The sequence below is a fragment of the Cydia pomonella genome, chromosome 26 (genome assembly GCF_033807575.1).
Source record: "Cydia pomonella isolate Wapato2018A chromosome 26, ilCydPomo1, whole genome shotgun sequence".
In the NCBI taxonomy this organism is placed as follows: domain Eukaryota; kingdom Metazoa; phylum Arthropoda; class Insecta; order Lepidoptera; family Tortricidae; genus Cydia; species Cydia pomonella.
The window spans coordinates 10,502,982-10,524,688 of record NC_084728.1 but is presented as its reverse complement, the minus strand read 5'-3'; the positions used below and the strand labels follow the sequence as shown (position 1 = coordinate 10,524,688).

Below are 21,707 nucleotides of genomic sequence, written 5' to 3'. Positions count from 1 at the left end.
CAGAATAATTGGAGATCGATATTACATTACGTGGCAATAAATAAATACTTTCAAGGTCTGAACAATGTTATTTTCACTATATATGTCCAGAACATTCTTAACCGTGTTACATTTATTTAGGTCGATTAAACAGCTTTTTGTATCAATTGTACAAATAATGACTAATTTAAAGTGGTAAATAAAATGGCTGATCGATGAATAATTGTTTATTATGCTTCAGTCGGCTATTTAAGCACGGCGTGATAAGACAGAAAATACAAGTTTTATTTTTAAATCACATTTCAGTGCGTTTATTTGTGAGAAATCATTAAAAAAACGAGAAAGTGTGCCTACTACGAAAAGAAGGTGAGTGAAAACTTTTCCATACACCAATTATACAAAAGTATCTTTCATCACACTTGCTCGAAAAAGTTCTTTTTTTCATGGAGGTATACTGAAGGATAGCGTTCCCTCGGGAGTTATGGATTGTGAAAGAAATTAGCTATAACATCAAGGCTCGGAACCGGTTTTTTCTTCATACAAAAAATACCGGTATTATTACGTTCTTTTTCGTTCTTTGGTTTATTATTCCATTTTTAATGAGACTAACTAATAATGCGAAGTTGTTACCTAAATACATGATCTAGTCCTACGTAAAGAGTATAAAATAATTAAAAAATATTGGGCTATTTCGGGATTTAAAAATAAGCCATAACTCCCTCGGGAAAATTGTTTCACTAATTCATACGAACCAAGTATGTATAAATTAATTTTACTTATAAAATACTGACCTTTATAATTTTTTTTTATTTTTTATGTTGATCAAAATAAAATTGATTAATTTATTAGCCGTTTAAAATATTTTTACAGAATTTTCAATCGTGGCTGAATGCCGAATAGGTCTGTGCCTTCCATACCTAACCTGTCAAAGAATGACAATATGGCGGACGAATATTTGAAATGTCACCGTATTTAAGAATTATTTCGCTTAAAATTTAGTTTTTTCGCTACAAGTGTGATGAAATATTTATTTGTTTTACAAGGGGGCAAAGTTGTTGTTTAACCGCTACCCAGTTTGAGTTTGAGTTGTTTATTGATACCCGAGCAAGCGAAAGATTCCAAAATTGAACCACGAGCGTAGCGAGTGGTTCGAGAAGTGGAATCTTGAGCGTTGCGAGGGTTAAACAAACTTTGCCTCCGAGTGAAACACAAACATTTTCACCACACCAACGCGAGGAAAGTACTAACTATGATATATCGAAATAATCAAACCAAATCAAATCTAAATGAACGGAATGAAAAATGTATCATTCAAAATCATCATTTAAAAGTCAATTCCACCAGCTAAGTACTTTGCCCCACATGTGGATAAAATGCAACTTTCTCATTATTTTTATACAATCAAGAGGGCCTTTACCAGTTGGTGTGGCGGCCTGCGGCTGTCGTGCACGTGTCTAAAGATTTCGTTCGCAAAATTTCACTTACCCCCCTCGATGCACTATGTACCATTGCACCCCCGCTTCTTCTCCGCAACAAATGCTATATTTCACAGAAAAAATAACAAAAACAGCATTAATTTCCATTGACGCACACCTAAACAAACGAACACGTACAATAGGGAGCGCACAAACACAGTAACAAATCGTTATATTATCATAATCATTTTTTTTCAGAGACTGCCAAGCTAAGATCAACTATAATTCTAGGACATAAAGTATATTTTACAACAAAGGTAAGTGAGTATTTAGTTCTTTTTTAATTTTGTAGAAATAGTTGTAATAATGCCATCATTTATAGGTAAATTTAGTCCTTTTGTCTGAATTCATGTGCGTGTGCATTAATGGCAAACAAACTTAACAAAACACTTGAAAAAAACGTCTAGTGCGATATGACCTAAGAAATTAAGTAACACTTTTTAATTTATTATCAAATATTACATAATTATGCATTCATTGCAAAATAAGGGTTTACTTGGCCAAACTGTCTCCCATAGAGAACCCTAACATCAATGTTGGTGCCCAACTTAATCCAAGTAAAATAACACTTTTTTTTTATATACTACGTCGGTGGCAAACAAGCATACGGCCTGCTTGATGGTAAGCAGTCTCCGTAGCCTATGTACGCCTGCAACTCCAGAGGAGTTACATGCGCTTGCCGACCCTAAACCCGCCCCCCCCTAGTTGAGCTCTGGCAACCTTACTCACCGGCAGGAACACAACACTATGAGTAGGGTCTAGTGTTATTTGGCTGCTGTTTTCTGTAAGGTTGGGCTCTGCTCTAGATCTGGAATGACATCCACTGACTGTGCCCTACCACACAAAGCGAGATGACATTCACAATGCCCATACCTCTCTTTTGGACGTAGTTTAAGGACGTACCCGGGTCCAAACGGGATACTTTTTCAAGGAAGTAATTAAATAAATATTTGGGGATAATCTTACACAAATCAACCTAGCCCCAAACTAAGCAAAGTTTGTACTTTTACTTATTGATAAATACACTCATGACTCAGGAACAAATTAAGTGCAAAATTGATAATAGGGGTTGGTGCTATACTATGGATACTAACGTAGATATTATGTATGTATACTGTCGTATATGCATAATAACTACCGTGGTTACTATGCAATACCGATACCAATACCGATTTTGATCCAAATGAAGAACTCTAAATGCGTGCTAGTTGCCTGTAGGTTTAAGGGACTACTTGTTAAAACATTATATCGAGAGTGAAGCGATGAAATATAATTCCCACTAGTTACCACCAAATTGTTACCAGGTAGTAACTACTGGATTTTTTTCCCACCTTTTACCAGTGGTAACTACTGGCAATAACACGATGTCACATGCCCGTTGCCGATAATTAGCCTGCATTTCCACTGAGCCGGAGACAGAGGAAAGTTCGATTAATAATCGAAATAACCAAAATGCTATTGGTGGATACCGCACGTCTCTAATCTTGTTAAAACATTATATCGAAAGTGAAGCGATGACTTGTTAAAACATTATATCGAAAGTGAAGCGATGAAATATAATTCCCACTAGTTACCACCAAATTGTTACCAGGTAGTAACTACTGGATTTTTCCCCCCTCCTTTTACCAGTGGTAACTACTGGCAATAACACGATGTCACATGCCCGTTGCCGATAATTAGCCTGCATTTCCACTGAGCCGGAGACAGAGGAAAGTTCGATTAATAATCGAAATAACCAAAATGCTATTGGTGGATACCGCACGTCTCTAATCTCCACCTCAGTGGAAAGTGCCCAATTCTTTAACCCTTTGAATGCTTTTTGTCATAAACACAAACATCACTCAAACGCCAAGCTCCCGGGCGCAAGCGAGCTAATATGTAAGCCTTACTCGAAAGTGTGAAGGTTATAGTGACAGCGTCCGTCATAACACCTATAGGTTTCACGACCGGTTTGGCCTAGTGGGTAGTGACCCTGCCTACGAAGCTGATGGTCCCGGGTTCAAATCCTGGTAAGGGCATTTATTCGTGTGATGAGCATGGATATTTGTTCCTGAGTCATGGGTGTTTTCTATGTTTTTAAGTATTTATAAATATTTATATATTATATATATCGTTGTCTAAGTACCCTCAACACAAGCCTTATTGAGCTTACTGTGGGACTTAGTCAATTTGTGTGATAATGTCCTATAATATTTATTATTTATTTATAATATTTATAGGTGTCTTTGGCGCTGTGGGCACGAGTAGTAACGACACCTTACTAGGGGTTCTTGGCGTTCAAAGGGTTAGTGATCAGTAACTGCAAACTTAACTTGGTAACTCGTTAACGTCAATTATTGACACAGTTGTGACAGTTTTAACAGCTTGTGTCCCCTGCGCAGTTGAGCGGCAATAGTGTTCCATCCAGGACAGCCGACGGTTGTGAAGATGCTGACCAAAGCGCTCGTCGTGTTCGCAGCTCTTTCCCTGGCCACCGGGAAGAAATGTAAGCATGCACCCTTATACCATTTAATGATAATTTTGAATTGCACTTATTCTCATATTGTGGTGGTGGATGCCATACGATTAAATAAAAATTATTGTGGTTATTTTTAAAGTTAGCTTATTGTGGAATAAAGTTACATTCTTACGTGGGTCGACTTCTTTTCGTAGTCTTGTTTTGGACTACTCTGTCACGCGTGTGTTCCTGTATTTTATCAAATAAATAAATTTTTAATGAGAAAAGTCCAGTCACCGGAATGTTCAGAGTGTGGTAAATTAGAAGATGTCTATCATATCATGATGGAGTGTGTTCGGAACGAGGACAGAAGGAATGATCTTTTGCTCCAAGGCATTAATATTAAGGAGTTGGACGGCTGTAACAGGATTTTAGCTTTCCCTCAATCAAGGGAGGCTAGAGCTCTGTTCAGTATGGTGATGGTGGGCATCCGAAGACGAAAATAATGATCTGTTTAGCTTTTAAATGTTTTAGTGTAAGAACACTTCTCGATGTGTACTATTGAGCGGCATCGTCTTTTAGACTAAGCTCGTTAAATAAAGATAAAAAAAAAGACGAGTGCTATTGCATGTCTTTTTAGCTGTAGATTACGTACATATATCATGAAAAAACTTAAAAATTAAATTTCATCTGAAAAGACAAAAAACAAGACAACGAAAATGATTTAGACCCACGTACTATATGAGAACACTTTAAACTTTCGCGTTTTGAATACATACTATTTACAGTGATATCCGGAAATCGAACAGTAAACTGACAGCAATTTCAAATAATATTAAGTGAATATTTTCGGAAATAATCGTGCCGAAAGAAAAAAGTGTCGTCGTCGTGTGTCCCCTCTAACTTTTGAACCATGGTTCCAGAAAATATGAATAAAAGCTTAACAAGAACTTTCAATGAAAACTTTAGCGAACACGACCGGTCAAGCCGAAATGGCTCAAGATTCCATTTCGGCTTGACCGTTGCGAGGGTTTTAATGGACGAGGGTTAAACAAACTTTGCCTTCGAGTGACACACAAAATTTTTACCACACCAACGCCACGAAAATTCTAACTATGAAATACCAAAAACTCAAAATAAATCATATCCAAATTAACGTAATAAAAAAATATCATTCAAAATCATCATTTAAAAATCAATTCTACCAGCTAACATAAGGAAACAACTCAAAATTTGCATCTGATTACTTTGGCCCACATGTGGATAAAATGCAACTTTCTCATTAGTTTTAGAACAATCAAGAAGGCTTTTACCAGTTGGTGTGGTGAAAATAGATTTTTCAAAATGACGGAGCCATAGGGGTTCGCGACCGGTATCATCATAACTTAAGAGCTGTGCTCTTGTCGATGGAGTAATCGCCAATAATCTTTCTTGTACCATTTTAATTTCCTTATACTCGTACGACGTATTATCTACAACTCACAAAGTTATTTTTTTTTGTTTTATAGACGGCGATGTAGTCCGCCCTTGCGTGCTGAGCGACCACCACTGTATCCGGGACAATCTGAAGGCGAACTCGCACTGCCAGCCCAGGGTCCGGGGTTCGCTTCCCGGCCAGTACACCATCGGGCAGTGGCGGTTCGAGACTCCGTACTTCAACGCCTCGTATATTGACCAGGGGCTGGTTATTAGGAACCATGATAAATGCCGCGTCTCTGAGTTCTTGTAAGTATTTTAGGGACATTTTTTAGGGTTCCGTAGTCAACTAGGAACCCTGTTAGTTTCGCCATGTCTGTCTGTCCGTCTCTGGCGTTTTAAGGCATAGTATACGTATAAGTTGTTAGTAGTTTTTTTATTGTTTCTGTACTGATCTGTGCAATAAAGAGTATTTCTATTGTATACTTTATATAAGAATTCAAACCTTGGCGACCCTCTACATCTCTAAGGATAATTTAATATCTTTTTTTATATTTTATCTCTGACACTTAGAGACTTATACATCTCTAGAGAATTTTAGTATTTTATGGTTTTTTTTTTATCTTAGTTTTTTGTGTAATTTGACATTTAGCGGCAGAACATTGCAGTACTTAATTTCCCCTATTGTATTTTTTGCCTTGTATCTATATTTGCTTATGTTTTTTTTTTCTGTTCTTGTAGGTAGGTAAGTAAGTAAAGTAAATATTCTTTATTGCACCAACAATTATTCATTTTACATACATGTAAAACTACAAATAGATTTTAAAGGAAAATAGAACCAGGTAACAACAGGCGGTCTTATTGCTAAAGATGTAAGGTATGGTAAAGGTATGTGTGCGGCAATATATAATTATTCTCTTCTTCTTTAATTGAAAGCAGGGCTCTTGTCGGTGCAGTTTGATGAAGTTGTCTCCACCTTGGTCGATCCGAAGCCCTTTAGTGTCCTGGTACGACACGGCCCCTGCATACTCCTTTACTTGGCTCATATAACTTTTTCTTGGTCTTCCCCTCCCTCTCCTTCCATCTATTTTCCCTTCTATAATGTTTCTGATGAAGTGGTCGTGTCGTAACAGGTGGGCGATCATGTTTTCTCTTCTAGTTTTAATAATGCTCAATAAGCTTCTCTTTTCCTGCTGTCTTTCTAAGACCACTTCATTGGGTACTCTGTCTGTCCAACTTATTCTTTCCATCCTTCGCCAACACCACATCTCACAATAATATAATAATTCAGCCTATATACGTCCCACTGCTGGGCACAGGCCTCCTCTCATGTGCGAGAGGGCTCAGGCTATAGTCCCCACGCTAGCCCAATGCGGATTGAGGACTTCACATACACCTTTGAATTTCTTCGCAGATGTATGCAGGTTTCCTCACGGTGTTTTCCTTCACCGAAAAGCTAGTGGTAAATATCAAATGATATTTCGTACATAAGTTCTGAAAAACTCATTGGTACGAGCCAGGATTTGAACCCGCGACCTCCGGATTGAAAGTCAGACGTCATATCCACTCGGCCACCACCGCTTCTTCTCATCACGTCTCAAATGCTTGTAAATATTGTTCATCTCTTTTATTTAGTGTCCATGTCTCACATGCATATAAAGCGATAGATCATATGTATGTCTTCATAAATCTCTTCCGTATTTTTAAGGATATACGTAATTTGAATAGGTTTTTCTGCTTATAGAAAGTCTGTTTAGCCATTGCAATTCTTGCTTTTATATCTGGAGTACATCTTGAGTTAATTATTCTAATGTATTGTTATATGTTCAAAGCTTCAACCGGAAGACCGATGTGGCTGTCATCGCCATCGACTGCCCCAACCTCGACTTCGAGTCCGACCGTCTGCTTCTGCAGCATTACTCCCTGAAGGAGGACTCCACTTACAACTACCACATCAGGGGCAAATACCGTGAGTATTATATCATTCATTCATTCATTCCTGACATTGACTCCGAGTCCGACCGTCTGCTGAAGGAGGACTCCACCTACAAGTACATGAGTAGAACAAGTTCATCCTCACTTTCTCGACACGTGGCAAACCAACAACAAGCGGGCATCTCGCTCGTTTTTGCCCAGAACGTGCAAGTTGTGGAATGAGCTACCTTCTGTGGTGTTTCCCTTGCGCTATGACATGGGGTTCCTCAAGAAGCAGGTATTTAGGGTTCTCAAAGGTTGGCAACGCATAAGTGGCTCCTCCGATGTTGCTTATGTCCATGGGCGGCGATGACTGCTTCCCATAGGCGGCTGGTCTTCATTCATTCGTTCACAACATCGACTCGGTAACACGTCACATCTTCGAAATATGTTTGCCTGATGTTTCATTTGACCGAACGCTTTTTTTCATAAACCGTTAAATTTTCTTAACTTTTGCAGAAGGCATCCTGTAGAAGCCATTTGGTTAGGCTAGGTTAGATTGATGACCCTCTAAAAATTCAACGGATTTTAGAAAAAAATTTTATTTTATATTTATAAATTTATATTAATTTGTTGATATAACCCGTGATTATCTTTTATATTGGTTTTGAGCTCCCGATATTTCCCGACACATTTTACCACTTTGGAAATGTCTCTCGCGCAAACTATTCAGTTTAGAAAAAAATGATATTAGAAACCTCCATATCATGGGTTTGATGAAAATAATTCAGCCTATATAGCAGAGGAGGCCTACCGCGAAAACCGAAATTCACAAATTGCGAGAAAGTTTCTCTTTTACTCTCAGTAAGACGTAATTATTAGAGTGACAGAGAAAGATGCCCGCAATTGACGAACTTCGATTTTCGCGGTTATAGCCCAGGCCTCTTCTCACGCGCAAGAGGGATTGGGCTATAGTCCCTAGCCCACTAATCGATTGGGGACTCTACATACCTTTGAATTTCTTCGCGAAAATATTGCTAATACTACAATGTACGATTTCCATACAGCTCTGGTCCGTTTGACGATGAACGTGCCCAAAGCCAACCGTCTGAACATTTGCAACGGCTTCACTTTCGCCGACGTCACGGCTCTGCCCAAATTCCACATTGACCCTAAAGGTGAGTGCCATGACCCTGTTATTAGATTAGAGAATATCAACAAAATTAATCAATCATTATTAGAAAGAAATAGGGTTGAACCGAAAAAAATATAATCCCCTCATTCGTGTAGGAGAGGTACAAAAAGAAATATATATTTATTTATTTATTATTTATTTTAAAATTTATTGCACAATAAAAATAAGTACAAATGGCGGACGTAATGCCTTAAGGCATTCTCTACCAGTCAACCATAGGGCAAAACAGAAATTCTCGAATGTGGGTGCAGTGAGAAAAATAATTCAAAAGAAATATATTTATTTTTATTTTACCACTTTGTCAGCATGATTGATTTAGGTATATACAGGGTGTATTTAGTCACCTGTAATAATTTACGGGATGAATATATAAGTCATACTGAGCAACTATGGGACCAATCAAAGCCCTTGGGATACCCTCATCAAATTGAGGGGGGATTTAAATCTTCTCGGGTCAGAGGTGTTAGAGCCGGTGTAGCTTTATTTGAAGTTCATAAGCGCATTGTAATATGCCTACTTGAATAATAAAATATCTATCTTTAATCCCGTAAAAAAATTGACTGTCTCATACATTTTGGCTGCCTGACCTTGACATTTTCTACGGGAAAGTAATTTTTTTTCGCGATTTCGAGCTTGGTCCAATGGGCTGCAAATTTTTTTCGATATATTCGATTATTTATGTTTTTTTTTTCTCACAGACAAGCAAACAGCGGACTTCCTGACCCCGGACCTGTCCTACCTGAACATCTACGAGCGAGAAACGTTCTTCTACCGCGCTAACTACCTGCTCCGGTCCTACATCAACTCCTACATCTGCGACTTCGGTTGCAACTAACTTACAGTTTAGATTAACCCTCTGAACGCCATGCCTATTGAACGTGAACCTAGTCGGAATGCACAAACCGGTTAGATTGCCAAACTGTTATCATTTACTTGGCGCAATACCTTTTAATTTCGGTTTCACTCAAAAAACCGTTATTGTTTAACCGGTTTATATGAGTTCTTCTTACATTAACCGGTTTAGTACAATAAAAACCGGTTTTTTTCCTATGTCGGTGTCTATGTTAAAGTGGCACACCACCAGGCCGACCGGCCGTTGCGTCGCTCGTCGAATAAACCGGTTTTTAGGTTACAATAAAGTTCTTAAAACGTTCGCGTCCTTATAAAAGTTCGGAAGAAAACTTAAATAAACCGGTTTTACCGGTATTTATAAAACCGGTTCCAAGCCTTAGCAGGAAGGTTGATATTGGGCTGCAACCGCGCGTCAATTGACAGCTTAGGCGCTCAAAGGGTTAAAATAGACTCTTAAATACATCTGCAATTTCAGTTGCAATTATCTTCCTTTTTTATCTAGAGATACTATTTTTTAAACTATTTTTCTACACAAGTTTACTATCTCACACTTGAGCACGCCACTGCTCGGTCCCGAAGGCATTCACGCCAGCTTTCGCCGACGCCGACCGTAAGGCATAGACGTACTTCGATTAATTTCTCCTTTCTTCTTTAATTTCTTCCAAGAAGTGTATAGGAGCCCACTGGTTACCAGTTCTCCGGACGATATCGGCCTGTCAGTTATTCGCAAAAGCTGACAATCGCGAATAACTGACAGGCCAGTATCAGTGCCCCCCTTAAGAGGCTGTCAACACCCAATGTCCTTGAAATTGATGTTACTTAAACAGTTTTTTAAGAAAGACTATTTGTTTTAGTCAAGTAAGAAAAATATATGTTCATATTAATTATATTTCAAAGACCGTGGTTGTACTCGATACATGATTGAACGAAATCGGCTCGATAGAAAATAATTTGCAAACATTGGTCTTAAAATCACAATTAAACGGTTTTATGTCTTTATTGTTTTGACTTATGGGTCTGCAATTAAAATCACAATTTCAAAAAATTTATATCTAAACCGCTATTGAGTAAAATATTACACTAATGATCCACTTTTTAATTTAAATATTTTTCTTATTATTCCCTTGCCCATGCCCAGTGACATGCGACAGTGCTATCTCATTTACTCCGATACAAATAGACAGTGTGCGCGCTTTAGGTATTGACAGCCTCTTAACGTACGGCATCCTTCATAAGCGCACGCACTAGAAAGACTGAAACCGTAAGAAATTAACCGCAGTGGGTTCTAACTTACATCAGTTATACTTAGTTTTATTATAACTGAAACTGTTTGACATAATAAATATTTCACCGAACACATGTTTTATATTCGTCCTTTCTTTTTAATAAATCGGTTTCATCACTATTTATTTTATTATTATATCCTTCACTTCTTCCCTTAACCCTTTTCCAGGCCGCACTAATCCAAGGATTTCCCAAAAAAAAACAAATATATTCCAATTACTCCAGCTTTGATGATTCATTTGAAGGTAAGTCACATTTTCCGAAAGTGTAATCTAATTTGAACCTTAAATCGGAATGCTAAAGTTGAAATTCTAATGGCGCGTGTGTGGTCGATTGGTCGATAAATCGTACTATGCCTGGAAGTACCTCCACCTTACAGAAAACAGCAGCCAAATAACACTAGACCCTACTCATAGTGTTGTGTTCCTGCCGGTGAGTAAGGTTGCCAGAGCTCAACGAGGGGGGGCGGGTTTAGGGTCGGCAACGCGCATGTAACTTCTCTGGAGTTGCAGGCGTACATAGGCTACGGACACTGCTTACCATCAGGCGGGCCGTATGCTTGATTGCCACCGACGTAGTATAAAAAAAATGGGTTAATACGTACTTCATTATAGATTTTCTTTCTGGGTCAGTGAGGGCAACTACCAGATCCCTTGTTGCTATGCGAAAACATTCTTAGAAGACCTTCCCTTGATTTCAAATAAATAAATAAATTTATTGTAAATACAGGATGCGAGAATGAGGCACAAAAAAATCCACCCCGTATACGTACTTTTTACGTCAATTGGCTTTTTATACTTTTAACACATTCAGTGCCAGCGCGAGCTATGAGTGTAGCCGATACGGGACAACCCGCATGTAGCGAATATAACAGAGAACCCGCCTAGCGAGTCGCGTGAATGCGTTAAGGCTGCATTGAGAAATAAAAAACTGATAAGTAATTAACTGTAAATTATAATTACAAAACGTTATTAGTATTCAAATTAATTTAAAATTTATATTTCTATTACTTTTAAGGATTTTTGCACTTAGCGTTAGGGTTAAAAAAAATAACAATTAAAAAAATGATTTTATTCAATGCACAACGTTTGTAAAAGCATTACGTGAAATATCACACAATTAGTAAACTTACAGCTACGTTACATATCACATATAATATTACACCGAGCGGTTATATCCCATATTCACTTGAGGGGCCTATTTCACTCGTCACCATAACATGTCGCGACGCAAACATTGTTTTGCAAAGCTTAAACTTCGAGTTGAATATGTAGGTTTTACCAAAGAAAATTTGAAAAAGAGGTGGATAGGCAAAGAAAACTTTGTAGCCACAGTAAATTTACTGGCATCTTTCGACACATGATTAAAACTTTTAGGACGCCATTTGACTTTGATCTTTATCTTGTCATTGATATGTGTTTAATTTGTTAAATATCAAAAAGTGGCGCCAACTAATAGATCAAAGGCCAAAGGTATGGCGGCATCGTTTCGAGCGAGGGCGTTTTTCGGGCAAAATTTTCTTTGACAATCCGCCTCTGTTTCAAATTCTCTTTGGTTTTACTGAATATCTTTTACTATGGATCTCCTAAGATCACCTAAAAAATTACGAAATGTAAGAAATACATTTTTTTTACGATTTCGGTATTGGTGCCTTAGTAATAAAATAACTTAAAGCCGGAGCATAAAATGTTGCGGGGACACGTCAAGTAAGCGGTGTGCCGTCTCTCATAAGGATCTGTATATTACAACGCGTTCTTGCACTTACACGCGCACGCATCCGGTGTGCACAGGCCTTTACATAGGTAACTTCGCAGTTCGGCTAAACGTTGCAAAACATCCTGTAACTCGCTGAGCAATCCTCTTTTACTGACAAGCGAATATAATTATAATTAATAATAATAAATATAATTAAATATAATCATACCCAAGTTGTCACATACCATACGTAATATAACTCGCTCATAAATATTTATTTAACTACCAGTGGAGGAGCGTCCATAGGTTAACACACAGGGTTGCCTATGGAGGGTAGAGGTAAGGAGAACAATCTCTTATGAGAGAGCTGTTGCTAAAGTGTCCAGCTGGCAGCTGTAAATAATAGTTCGAAATTGCTCCGGTGGCGCTAGGTAGCACAAGGACATGACATGAACTTAGACGTTATTGACGGAGTGAAGTGCGCTGTCAATAATTTGTTTTTTTTTATCAAAGTGAAAAAAATATTCGCGATGTATTGTGGCGCCACCTGTTTAATGTTTTTGATAGACACTTTTCATACACATAGGTTATTCTTCCATAGGCTTGCCTATTTAACGCTTTGGCCGACAAAGACGTCTACTGACGCGCGTGGCTACAACCCGATATCAACCTTCGTGTATTCCGACAAGGTTCAAGATGCTGCGCCGCGCTGCGCACGGTCGCAGACCCCAAACGGAAAGAAAGAGGGGTATTATTTAGCTTTTACAGCTGAACTATGGAAGGTTGAAAATTTTCCATCACAAAATCTTAAATAGTTGAGCGCCACAATACATCGCGAACGAATTTTAGACTTGATAAAAAAATCAAATCACTGACAGCGCACTTCACTCCGTCAATGACGTCCAAGTTCATGTCATGTCCTTGTGCTACCCTAGCGCCACCGGAGAGATGGAACTATTATTTACAGCTCCCAGCTTGTTCTCCTTACCTCTACCCTCCATACGCGGGACATGGAACCCTACAATGTAACACCCCGCCATTGTTATCTATAAACCTTATCGTTTAACATTCTAAATACATAGCATTCTTAAAGCCTTCACATATATTTTATATTTATTGAAACATACCGTTCGTGGGCATTTTCAGTTAAAAGTGTACATAACTAACATTTTTTTTCGAAAACCATTAACTTTTGGGCTATTTGTATTAAAAATCACGAAGACTGTAGATTTAACAAGATGAGGAGTTGAGTCTAACTCGCGCACGAAGGGTTCCATACCATTACGCATAAAAATCACGTTTGTTGTGTGGGAGCTCCACTTAAATATTGATTTTATTCTGTTTTTTGTATTTGTTGTTATACGTAGGTATAACAACGGCAACAGAAATATATCATCTGTGAAAATTTCAACTGTCTAGCTATCACGGTTCATGAGATACAGACAGACGAGGGAGTCTTAGTAAAACGGTCCCGTTTTTACCCTTTGGGTACGGAACCCTAAAAAAAAAAACGAAAAAAAAAAAACAAATTGTGTCGAGAAAAAACAATTGTGATGCATTTCTACATACATTTTGTATGGACCGTCATACTAACACCCAAAATTTGTATGAAATACTGGGGACACTTTCTAACCCAAAAGTTGATTGTTAAAAAAAGGTACCCTTTTTTCTGAAAACCCATTCATAATCAATCGAAATCTATGACATTAATTCGTTCATAGGTTTTTAGAAAATCCTATTTTTCTAATTACAGTATATGAACATTGAGAATGTATCTCGTCAACTAACATTTAAAACAATTATGTACGTAACCTTCCGGGCATTTCTATGTATCTTTTAAGATACATAAGAAAAAATATGTGCAGTAAATCAAAGTTTGGTTGAAGGGTGGATTACTTACCTTTTCTTAGAGAGAAGAATAGCTTTGCTATCCTAACGAAATAACGGTACTTTTTCTATGAAATTCCATTTCGGGAGAAAACGGTTTCCACTAACTAAATCTTAACAAATCACTTTGATTTTGATGTCGATCGCTTCAGCATAATATATTCTAGGTTTTAAGGTTTCGCTCTAATATATTTTTTTTGTATTGCAAATTATGAAAAAAAAGGAAAACCTATAAACCTAGTAAGGTCCGACCGAGAACGCTTTTTTTGTCTCGGCCGAGACCGAGACCGAGACCGAGATTCAATGGGATTCTCGGCCGAGACCGAGACCGAGACCGAGAATTTATACAATAGAGAAAAAACACGAATTTTGCACTAAAATTGTTTTTATAATCGAAATTCGACGATTTATCAGAAAAAGTTATCATAATCAATTCCTAGCGCTATTAAACAGTATTTTTAGGGTTCTGTAGCCATAATGGCAAAAATCGAACCCTTGTAGTTACGTCATGTAATATGTCTGTCGGTCTGTGCGTATGTCACAGCCATTTTACTCAAAAACTATACGGTATATTTTATAACCAAAGTTGGAACGTAGGTGTAGATGTATTATGTAAGTCGCTTCTTAGTTTCGAAAAAAATAATGTAAAATATATTTTCAAATATATACTCCGTATAAATGTAACAAAAAGTAAAAAAAAAACATGTGGCTCATCATAAGATAGGTCTTTAAAAATACAGAAAGGTTGCTAAAACGTTTTTTTTTTATTAAATAAATACTTTTGACAATAATTGATTTAAAAAAAAAATTGTGTGATCCCTCTTACTTTTGAACCGGGAGAGCAAAACCATTAAAAAAATTCTAAATAAGCAAATAATTTTTCAGGAAAATTATTTTGAATATGGAAGAGTTATAAAAAAACTGATCTTCTTATTAAAACGACAAAAGTGCCTCTAACATACGCTCTTTTGCTTGTACGGGTTTTTTGTATTATATGAAGGTACGGAACCTTCCATTATGCGTGGTCCGACACGCACTTGGCCGGATTTTCAGTACGGATATGCACAAAAAGAGGTAAAATAACAATAATCAAAATATAGAGTTATATATTGTAACTTTTAACCCAAAATATCCGCCACAGGTGTCGTTTTGTACTTACCTACTGCTTTGCTTTTTCCCTTTGACACAAATATATTTAGTATCAAAATATCCAGTGTCATCTTCCACTCACAACAAGTTAATCTAAATTACATCCCGATAACAATATACACCCATTTATTCATCAATAACAACTACCACAAAACGAAAAAAACCAAATGAACAAGTCATTACTTGCAACCGCGCCTATCCGATCCCAACACTTAGTATTTGATAAGTAATTGGCTTAAAATGTGGCTATGAAACCAATTTAAATCACAAAAAACGTCACACCAACCGGGCGATGCAACCAACGAGTGGCTTAGACCCTGGGGCTCGTGCGCGGAAAATTCAAATTCACCAATGATAACTCATTGCTTATTCTCGGTCTCGGCAAGAATCTCGGCCGATTTTGGCCGAGAGCCGAGACCGAGATCTCGGCCCGATTTTTGGCCGAGAATGCCGAGACCGAGACCGAGACCGAGATCTCGGTCGGACCTTAAAACCTAGTTTTTCATTGTGCCAATAACATACTAAACAATCATGGAGAATGGGAAATATTTAGAAGAGGAAAAACGTTTTCTCTGTTTGTATGGACGACCACGTGGTACCTCTTAACCACTTAGAAGTCATTTTGAACAAAAAAATACTCCTACAAATGCACGTTTAAACTGTACAATGACAGAAAAGGTTAAATTATCCGACATGTCAACTTAAAAAAGTCTGTTACACTACTTACAATACAATAAAACAACACAAGTAGACGGACCTTCGACAATGTAGTACATATGATACACAAATATTAACATCAAAGAATCATTGATAGAGATGAAAATGTCGCTGTACGGCGCCTTGAATTTTGTGGCAACTGAAAGCGAATACTGAAGTTCGTAAACGAGCAACTATCTCTGTCACTCTAATTACACCTTAATTGGAGTAAAAGAGAAAGATGCCAGTAATTTGTGACTTTCGGTGTTCGCGGTAAATTCGAGGCACGAGTTTGTCTTAAAATCATTACATCTAATACTATAGTCAGCATCAAATAATACACAGTGTAACACGAGGAACCCGAAAGGTTTTAACCACGCACTTCTGAGCCCAAAAGAAGGAAAAAATGTTACATGATTTTAAGAAAATTTTACATATTTTTTTTCAATTTTTGAAAGTATGGTAGTCTTTAAATGTGATCAGGGATACACTAATAAAATCTGTCGGGTTTCTTGTGTTACACCATGTATAGTGGACGGCCAAAGTGGCCTAATATAACGGCACGCAACTGTTTAGGAATATTATACGTCAAATGTACGTTCCTTCATTTTACCGGATATCCACCATTCGAAACTGCATTCAGTCATGGCCGATACAACGTGGCCGCATTTAATTTTAATTTAACACATTCACTGCCGGGAACCCACCTGGTGGGCGCTCGTGAACTTTGTTCAGATGCCGGACAACCCGCTGGGCGGGTTGTTTTGTACGCAGCTATAGACCACCGGTTTCTGGGGTAGTGCGCCGTTTTTTGTCTGGCAGTGAACGTGTTAAAGTTAAAATATCAATCCCTTTCGACTTCGGGCCTTGTGCATTTTATTATGCTGTGAGTGGACACTTACTGATTTTAATTAGTGAGGAAGAAGAGATCAGAGAAAATATAGCGGGCGCGCTCAACGACGAAACCGCAAGTAATTTTATCTCACTGACCAGTACTGTTAAGACCCCTTCTTATTTCCGTTCTTTTCTTATTCAGTTTCTAACAGCCTCCGTATTTCTATCCTAGGTCCTACCTATAGTATATACAGTCTCTACGGGTCTTTAAATGCAGGGTTCGGTTCTTCTTGCTGCAATGAGCTCCTTTTATCAAAGACAATTTGAAATAGAGGTGTATTGTCCAAGAAAACTTTGTAGCCACAGTAAATTTACTGCCATCTTTCGACACATGATTAAAACTTTTAGAACTTTGATCCTTATTATTTCACTGATATGTGTTAAATTTGTTAAATATCAAAAAGTGTCGCCATCTTATCGGGCATCGGCTAAAGGTTGTGGCGCCATCGCTCGAAACGATGGCTTTGGCCTTTGATCTATTAGATGGCGCCACTTTTTGATATTTAACTAATTAAAGAATAAGGATCAAAGTCAAATGGCGTTCTAAAAGTTTAATCATGTGTCGAAAGCTGGCAGTAAATTTACTGTGGCTACAAAGTTTTCTTAGATAATCCACCTCTATTTTAGATTATCTTTGCTTTTATTATGGGACTAACCCCGAAATCGCGATGTTTTTTTAGACTTTTCGGGACTTAAAAGACTGGGAAGTTGCGTAATAACGACTGGAGCTTCTCGAATTTAGCCTTAAAAGACTCCAGTTCTTGCGAACTCTAATTTGACCATTTTGACCGTCTATTTGATGCTCATTACACAATGAACGACTCCTTGCCTCATATCCATGGTAACGTGTGTGAAGATGTTTTTCAATTTTAACGTAAACCTATTTCTGAATGTAAATACATAGACCAAGGGCACTTTTCAGGTGTTCCCACTGATAACCAGGAACCGGTCCGGTATCCCCTTCGAGGGTTTTGGAAGAGCTTTGCTTACCAAAGCCGTTGCTAACTAAAACCCTTTCATTTGACTTTTTAAGAGCTTCATAATACGGGTAAGCTGATACCCGTTCCTCAGCGCTAACCTCTTGAAGGGCCTTATCCCATTATCAACTTTCTTCGTAATAAATCAAATATTGCTTATTTATGTTTAAAGTGAAGGACTGGGTGTCTAGCGCGTTGACAGCACAAGTGTCATAATTTTTTTAATTAGGAAGGGGATACCCTTTCATTTTAGCGGTATATCTGAAAGGGACACCCCTTTCTAGACCTAAGTCAAATGAACGGGTAAACAATTAAAAGGAAAAGCCAAACGTTGGGGCTATTTGATAAACGATTAAGCCATTTAAAGGCTTTTCTCTGGGAAGGGGTGGACGGGTCCCTGCCGATAACTGTCGCTTTTAAACCCTAAAAGGAATTAGCTATCTTAACACTAACTTCACTATGAAACAGTATTGAATACATGTTGGTATTTATCATAATATGGACATTTTTACATTCATATTACAGCTCTAGTTATATGCGCCGATTTTTATTTTGTCGTCGAATTTCTTCGTCAAGTTTAGATAAAATTTGGTGGATAGATAGAGTTCCTTAATATGTACAATATAAGCGCTTTTTCAATATAGATCCTAAAAAAAACATCCACTGAGAAAGTTAGTTGCCAAGCGGACCCCAGGCTCCCATGAGCCGTGGCAAAAATCCGGACAACGCGAAGATGACTGAGCTACGAAAAAGTATGATGTTTTCGCAACTCAACTGAATATTACATACATTTTCCCTAGAATTACTTCTTCAAACCAAGCAAATTTTATCAAATTCTAACGAAGATCTGACAGCGAAATGAAAATCGGCCCATATATCAGTGGTGGCATCAATCAATTGACGAAGATAATCCATTGATTCGCGATTAATCTGTTAATCGTCAATCACGATTAATGAAAACACTGGTATATGTATAATGATTCCAATCATAGTTTGTGTGCACCTTTCTAATAGTCCTTTTATACAACGTGTAAACAACATTAATGAAAACACTGGTATATGTATAATGATTCCAATCATAGTTTGTGTGCACCTTTCTAATAGTCCTTTTATACAACGTGTAAACAACATTAATGAAAACACTGGTATATGTATAATGATTCCAATCATAGTTTGTGTGCACCTTTCTAATAGTCCTTTTATACAACGTGTAAACAACATTAATGAAAACACTGGTATATGTATAATGATTCCAATCATAGTTTGTGTGCACCTTTCTAATAGTCCTTTTATACAACGTGTAAACAACAAGTATTGAAATGTTAAATACTATAACTGATATTTACAGTACATATACATACATATGGTGCTACTTTACCGCACTAGTGCGATAATTAGCACATTACGTGAGTATGTCGAAAATTAAAAGGGACATATGAACTGTAAAACGTACGATACATGTGCGAATAGGTGACCCTCTTTAAATTTTCGACATAGTTACATAATGAGCTAATTTACGCACTAGTGCGGAAAAATAGCACCATATGTACTGTAAAGTAGTTAACGTTACACGTTGTATATAGCTCACATATGTAGCTCTCGATGTACAAATATTTCCTCTTTCAAGCTTTTGTATCTTTTAAGTTACTTACTCATTCCCTTTACGCCCATATAGCTATGATATTAGTTACATCCATGAACATTACCAAGTTTACCAACTTTACCGGTTTTTCAGATTGCCGTTTTAGCCAAACAAAGCTCGGATACCGGTTAAAATATTTATCATATGTGATATGAAGCATTTCAATTTATTCCATAAACCGTTATTTTCAAACCGAGTTTTAAAGGTTTTGCGAATAAACCGGTATAGAACTTTTAAAATTGGTAATAAATGATAATGAAGCATTCCAAGACCAGTTTAAAAAAATCTTATTAATTTATGATAAATAAAATTCTTAAAATATTCGCGTTCTCAAGTTCAAATAGAAACCGGAATAAAGCGATATTAAATTAACCGGTACGTTTAACCTTTTTCTTAGCAAACTTCAAAAACATCATAATGCCTAAATTGCGCCTGATAGAGCAAAAAAAATGCCCTTAGAAAAATAGAAAAAGAGGGTGAAAGTTATGTATCTTATAAGATACATTGCCAACAAAAGGCTTAAACCGGTTCCGAGCCTCAGCCGAGACGTCAGTTAAGAAAAACGTCGTAAAACGCAGAATATTCACACACCTATGCTATGTAGCCTTCAGCCCCGGCGTCCCAGCACTCATAGTCCTGCAGCACCGAGCAGCACGGTGTATACAGCACGGTTCGGAAGTATGACGACACGTAAGTTTTACCGGTTCACGTTACCACCTTAAAACAATGAAAAAATACATAGAATCACGCAGATACAGTAAAGAGTAGAGAGAGTTTATTCGTGGCAAAATAAAAGAAGAAAACAACAAGTAACAAAACATAACATATAAGCCACGAAATGGTCCCGACCTCCTGACGGGCCATAACCGTGTGCAGCACAAAGCATAACACAATATTGATAGTAAACTTTAGAATATTAATTCGGAACACAATATATATAAACTAAGCAAAGCTTGTACTATGGGCACTAGGCGACTATATATAATTACTGGTTTGACAGCAGAGAGAATGGGCAGGTGTTTCCTATGTTACTGTGGTGATACAGTACCGTTGTGTCCCTATGTTACTGTGGTGATACAGTACCGTTGTGTCCCTATGTTACTGTGGTGATACAGTACCGTTGTGTCCCTATGTTACTGTGGTGATACAGTACCGTTGTGGGTGTAGCGCGATCATATGATGTCGCAGCAGCGGCAGTAGCGCGGCCGCGCGGCGCCGCCCGCCGCCGGCGGCGTGGCCGGCGCGAAGTACGCGTGCACCTTGATGTTGGGCAGGTGGTTCTGAAAAAAAAAACATAAGTTTCTGACAAAAAAAAGTTTGCTAAGGCAATAGAATACAGAATTAGAAATAAATACTCAGATTACGCCACCGCAATGAGAGTACATAATATAACATCCCTTAGTTATCGCCGCGAACGTACCGATATCTTAACCCTTTATAAGATTATTAATAATATTATTGATGCTCCGTTTTTACTACATTCACTTTCCTTCAGAGTCCCTCGACGTTGTGAACGTGCTTGCAGGAAAAAAACCCCTCTTTTACATCCCCTGTAGTCGGACTGCTTACGCAAGAAATAGTTTTGTTAGAAGGGCGTGCAGGTTGTACAACGAAAAATTTCTAAGCCTTGATATTTTCTGTGAGAAACTTAATAGATTTAAAACACTATCTATGCAGTGTAATAATTAATAACCCAAATGTTTAGATTGGCGCTTTAAAGAAATAATCTCAGTATTAGATGTTACTGCTTTTTATAATTTCTTTATTAATAGATAATAAATCCTTGAGATTTCAGGTTGTAAACAATACCATAAGGTTGTTATAATGCTCTTATGTTTTTATTCTCATAATTTTTCTTTTCTTTTGTTTGTTTTTTGTTTTTGCGCGCACAAATAGCTCTGTTTTACTGTTTTACTATGTAGAAACTACTTAATTTAATAAGCATGATGTTAAAATATTTTCATTAAGGAAACTGTAAGTCTAGTTTTAAGAAAAGTTCCTGTGCTATATATAACTATAAAAGACTGTTTGTTTCTTAAATAAATAAATAAATAAATAAATACTCATTTTTAAAACACGGGGTCATCCATAAATTATGTCACACGAATTTTAAGATTTTTTTAAGACATACCTTAAGTCTCCGGATGACGTGCCTAGTGTGTGGGACATACCGTAAGTATCAGGATGGCGTGCCTAGTGACCAGCAGGTGTGGGA

At 37.5% G+C, this 21,707-nt stretch overlaps 2 protein-coding genes across 3 annotated transcripts in view; one reads left to right on the top strand and one right to left on the bottom strand.

Annotated features, from left to right (window-relative positions):
• Nucleotides 1–79: 79 nt before the first annotated feature.
• Nucleotides 80–9,648, top strand: LOC133532074 (fibrohexamerin-like). 2 transcript variants are annotated; one of them, XM_061870567.1, is made up of 8 exons: nt 80–345; nt 1,653–1,711; nt 3,674–3,738; nt 3,836–3,939; nt 5,400–5,616; nt 7,140–7,276; nt 8,289–8,399; nt 9,115–9,648. In XM_061870567.1, exons 4-8 carry the CDS (start codon nt 3,882–3,884, stop codon nt 9,249–9,251), a joined length of 660 nt encoding a protein of 219 aa, XP_061726551.1. In that variant the 5' UTR covers nt 80–345; nt 1,653–1,711; nt 3,674–3,738; nt 3,836–3,881; the 3' UTR covers nt 9,252–9,648. The 2 variants fall into 2 exon arrangements, with proteins under 2 accessions (XP_061726551.1, XP_061726550.1); XM_061870566.1 differs by lacking the exon at nt 3,674–3,738.
• A 1,960-nt stretch (nt 9,649–11,608) lies between these two features.
• LOC133532066 (F-box/LRR-repeat protein 20) overlaps nt 11,609–21,707 on the bottom strand; it is a 47,177-nt gene continuing 37,078 nt past the window's right edge. Inside the window, exons 13-14 of the mRNA XM_061870556.1 lie at nt 20,646–20,772; nt 11,609–20,209 (exon numbers count right to left, since the gene is read on the bottom strand). Coding sequence (XP_061726540.1) covers nt 20,665–20,772 — 108 coding nt within the window. The 3' untranslated portion in view covers nt 11,609–20,209; nt 20,646–20,664. The remainder of the gene's footprint in view (nt 20,210–20,645; nt 20,773–21,707) is intronic.

What these genes read in the sequence shown, in the direction of transcription:
- LOC133532074 (XM_061870566.1), top strand. Translation starts at nt 3,882, where the DNA reads ATGCTGACCAAAGCGCTCGTCGTGTTCGCAGCTCTTTCCCTGGCCACC. An exon ending in TGCCGCGTCTCTGAGTTCTT is followed by an intron (nt 5,617 to 7,139) that starts GTAAGTATTTTA and finishes ATATGTTCAAAG; the next exon opens with CTTCAACCGGAAGACCGATG. An exon ending in CCACATCAGGGGCAAATACC is followed by an intron (nt 7,277 to 8,288) that starts GTGAGTATTATA and finishes ATTTCCATACAG; the next exon opens with CTCTGGTCCGTTTGACGATG.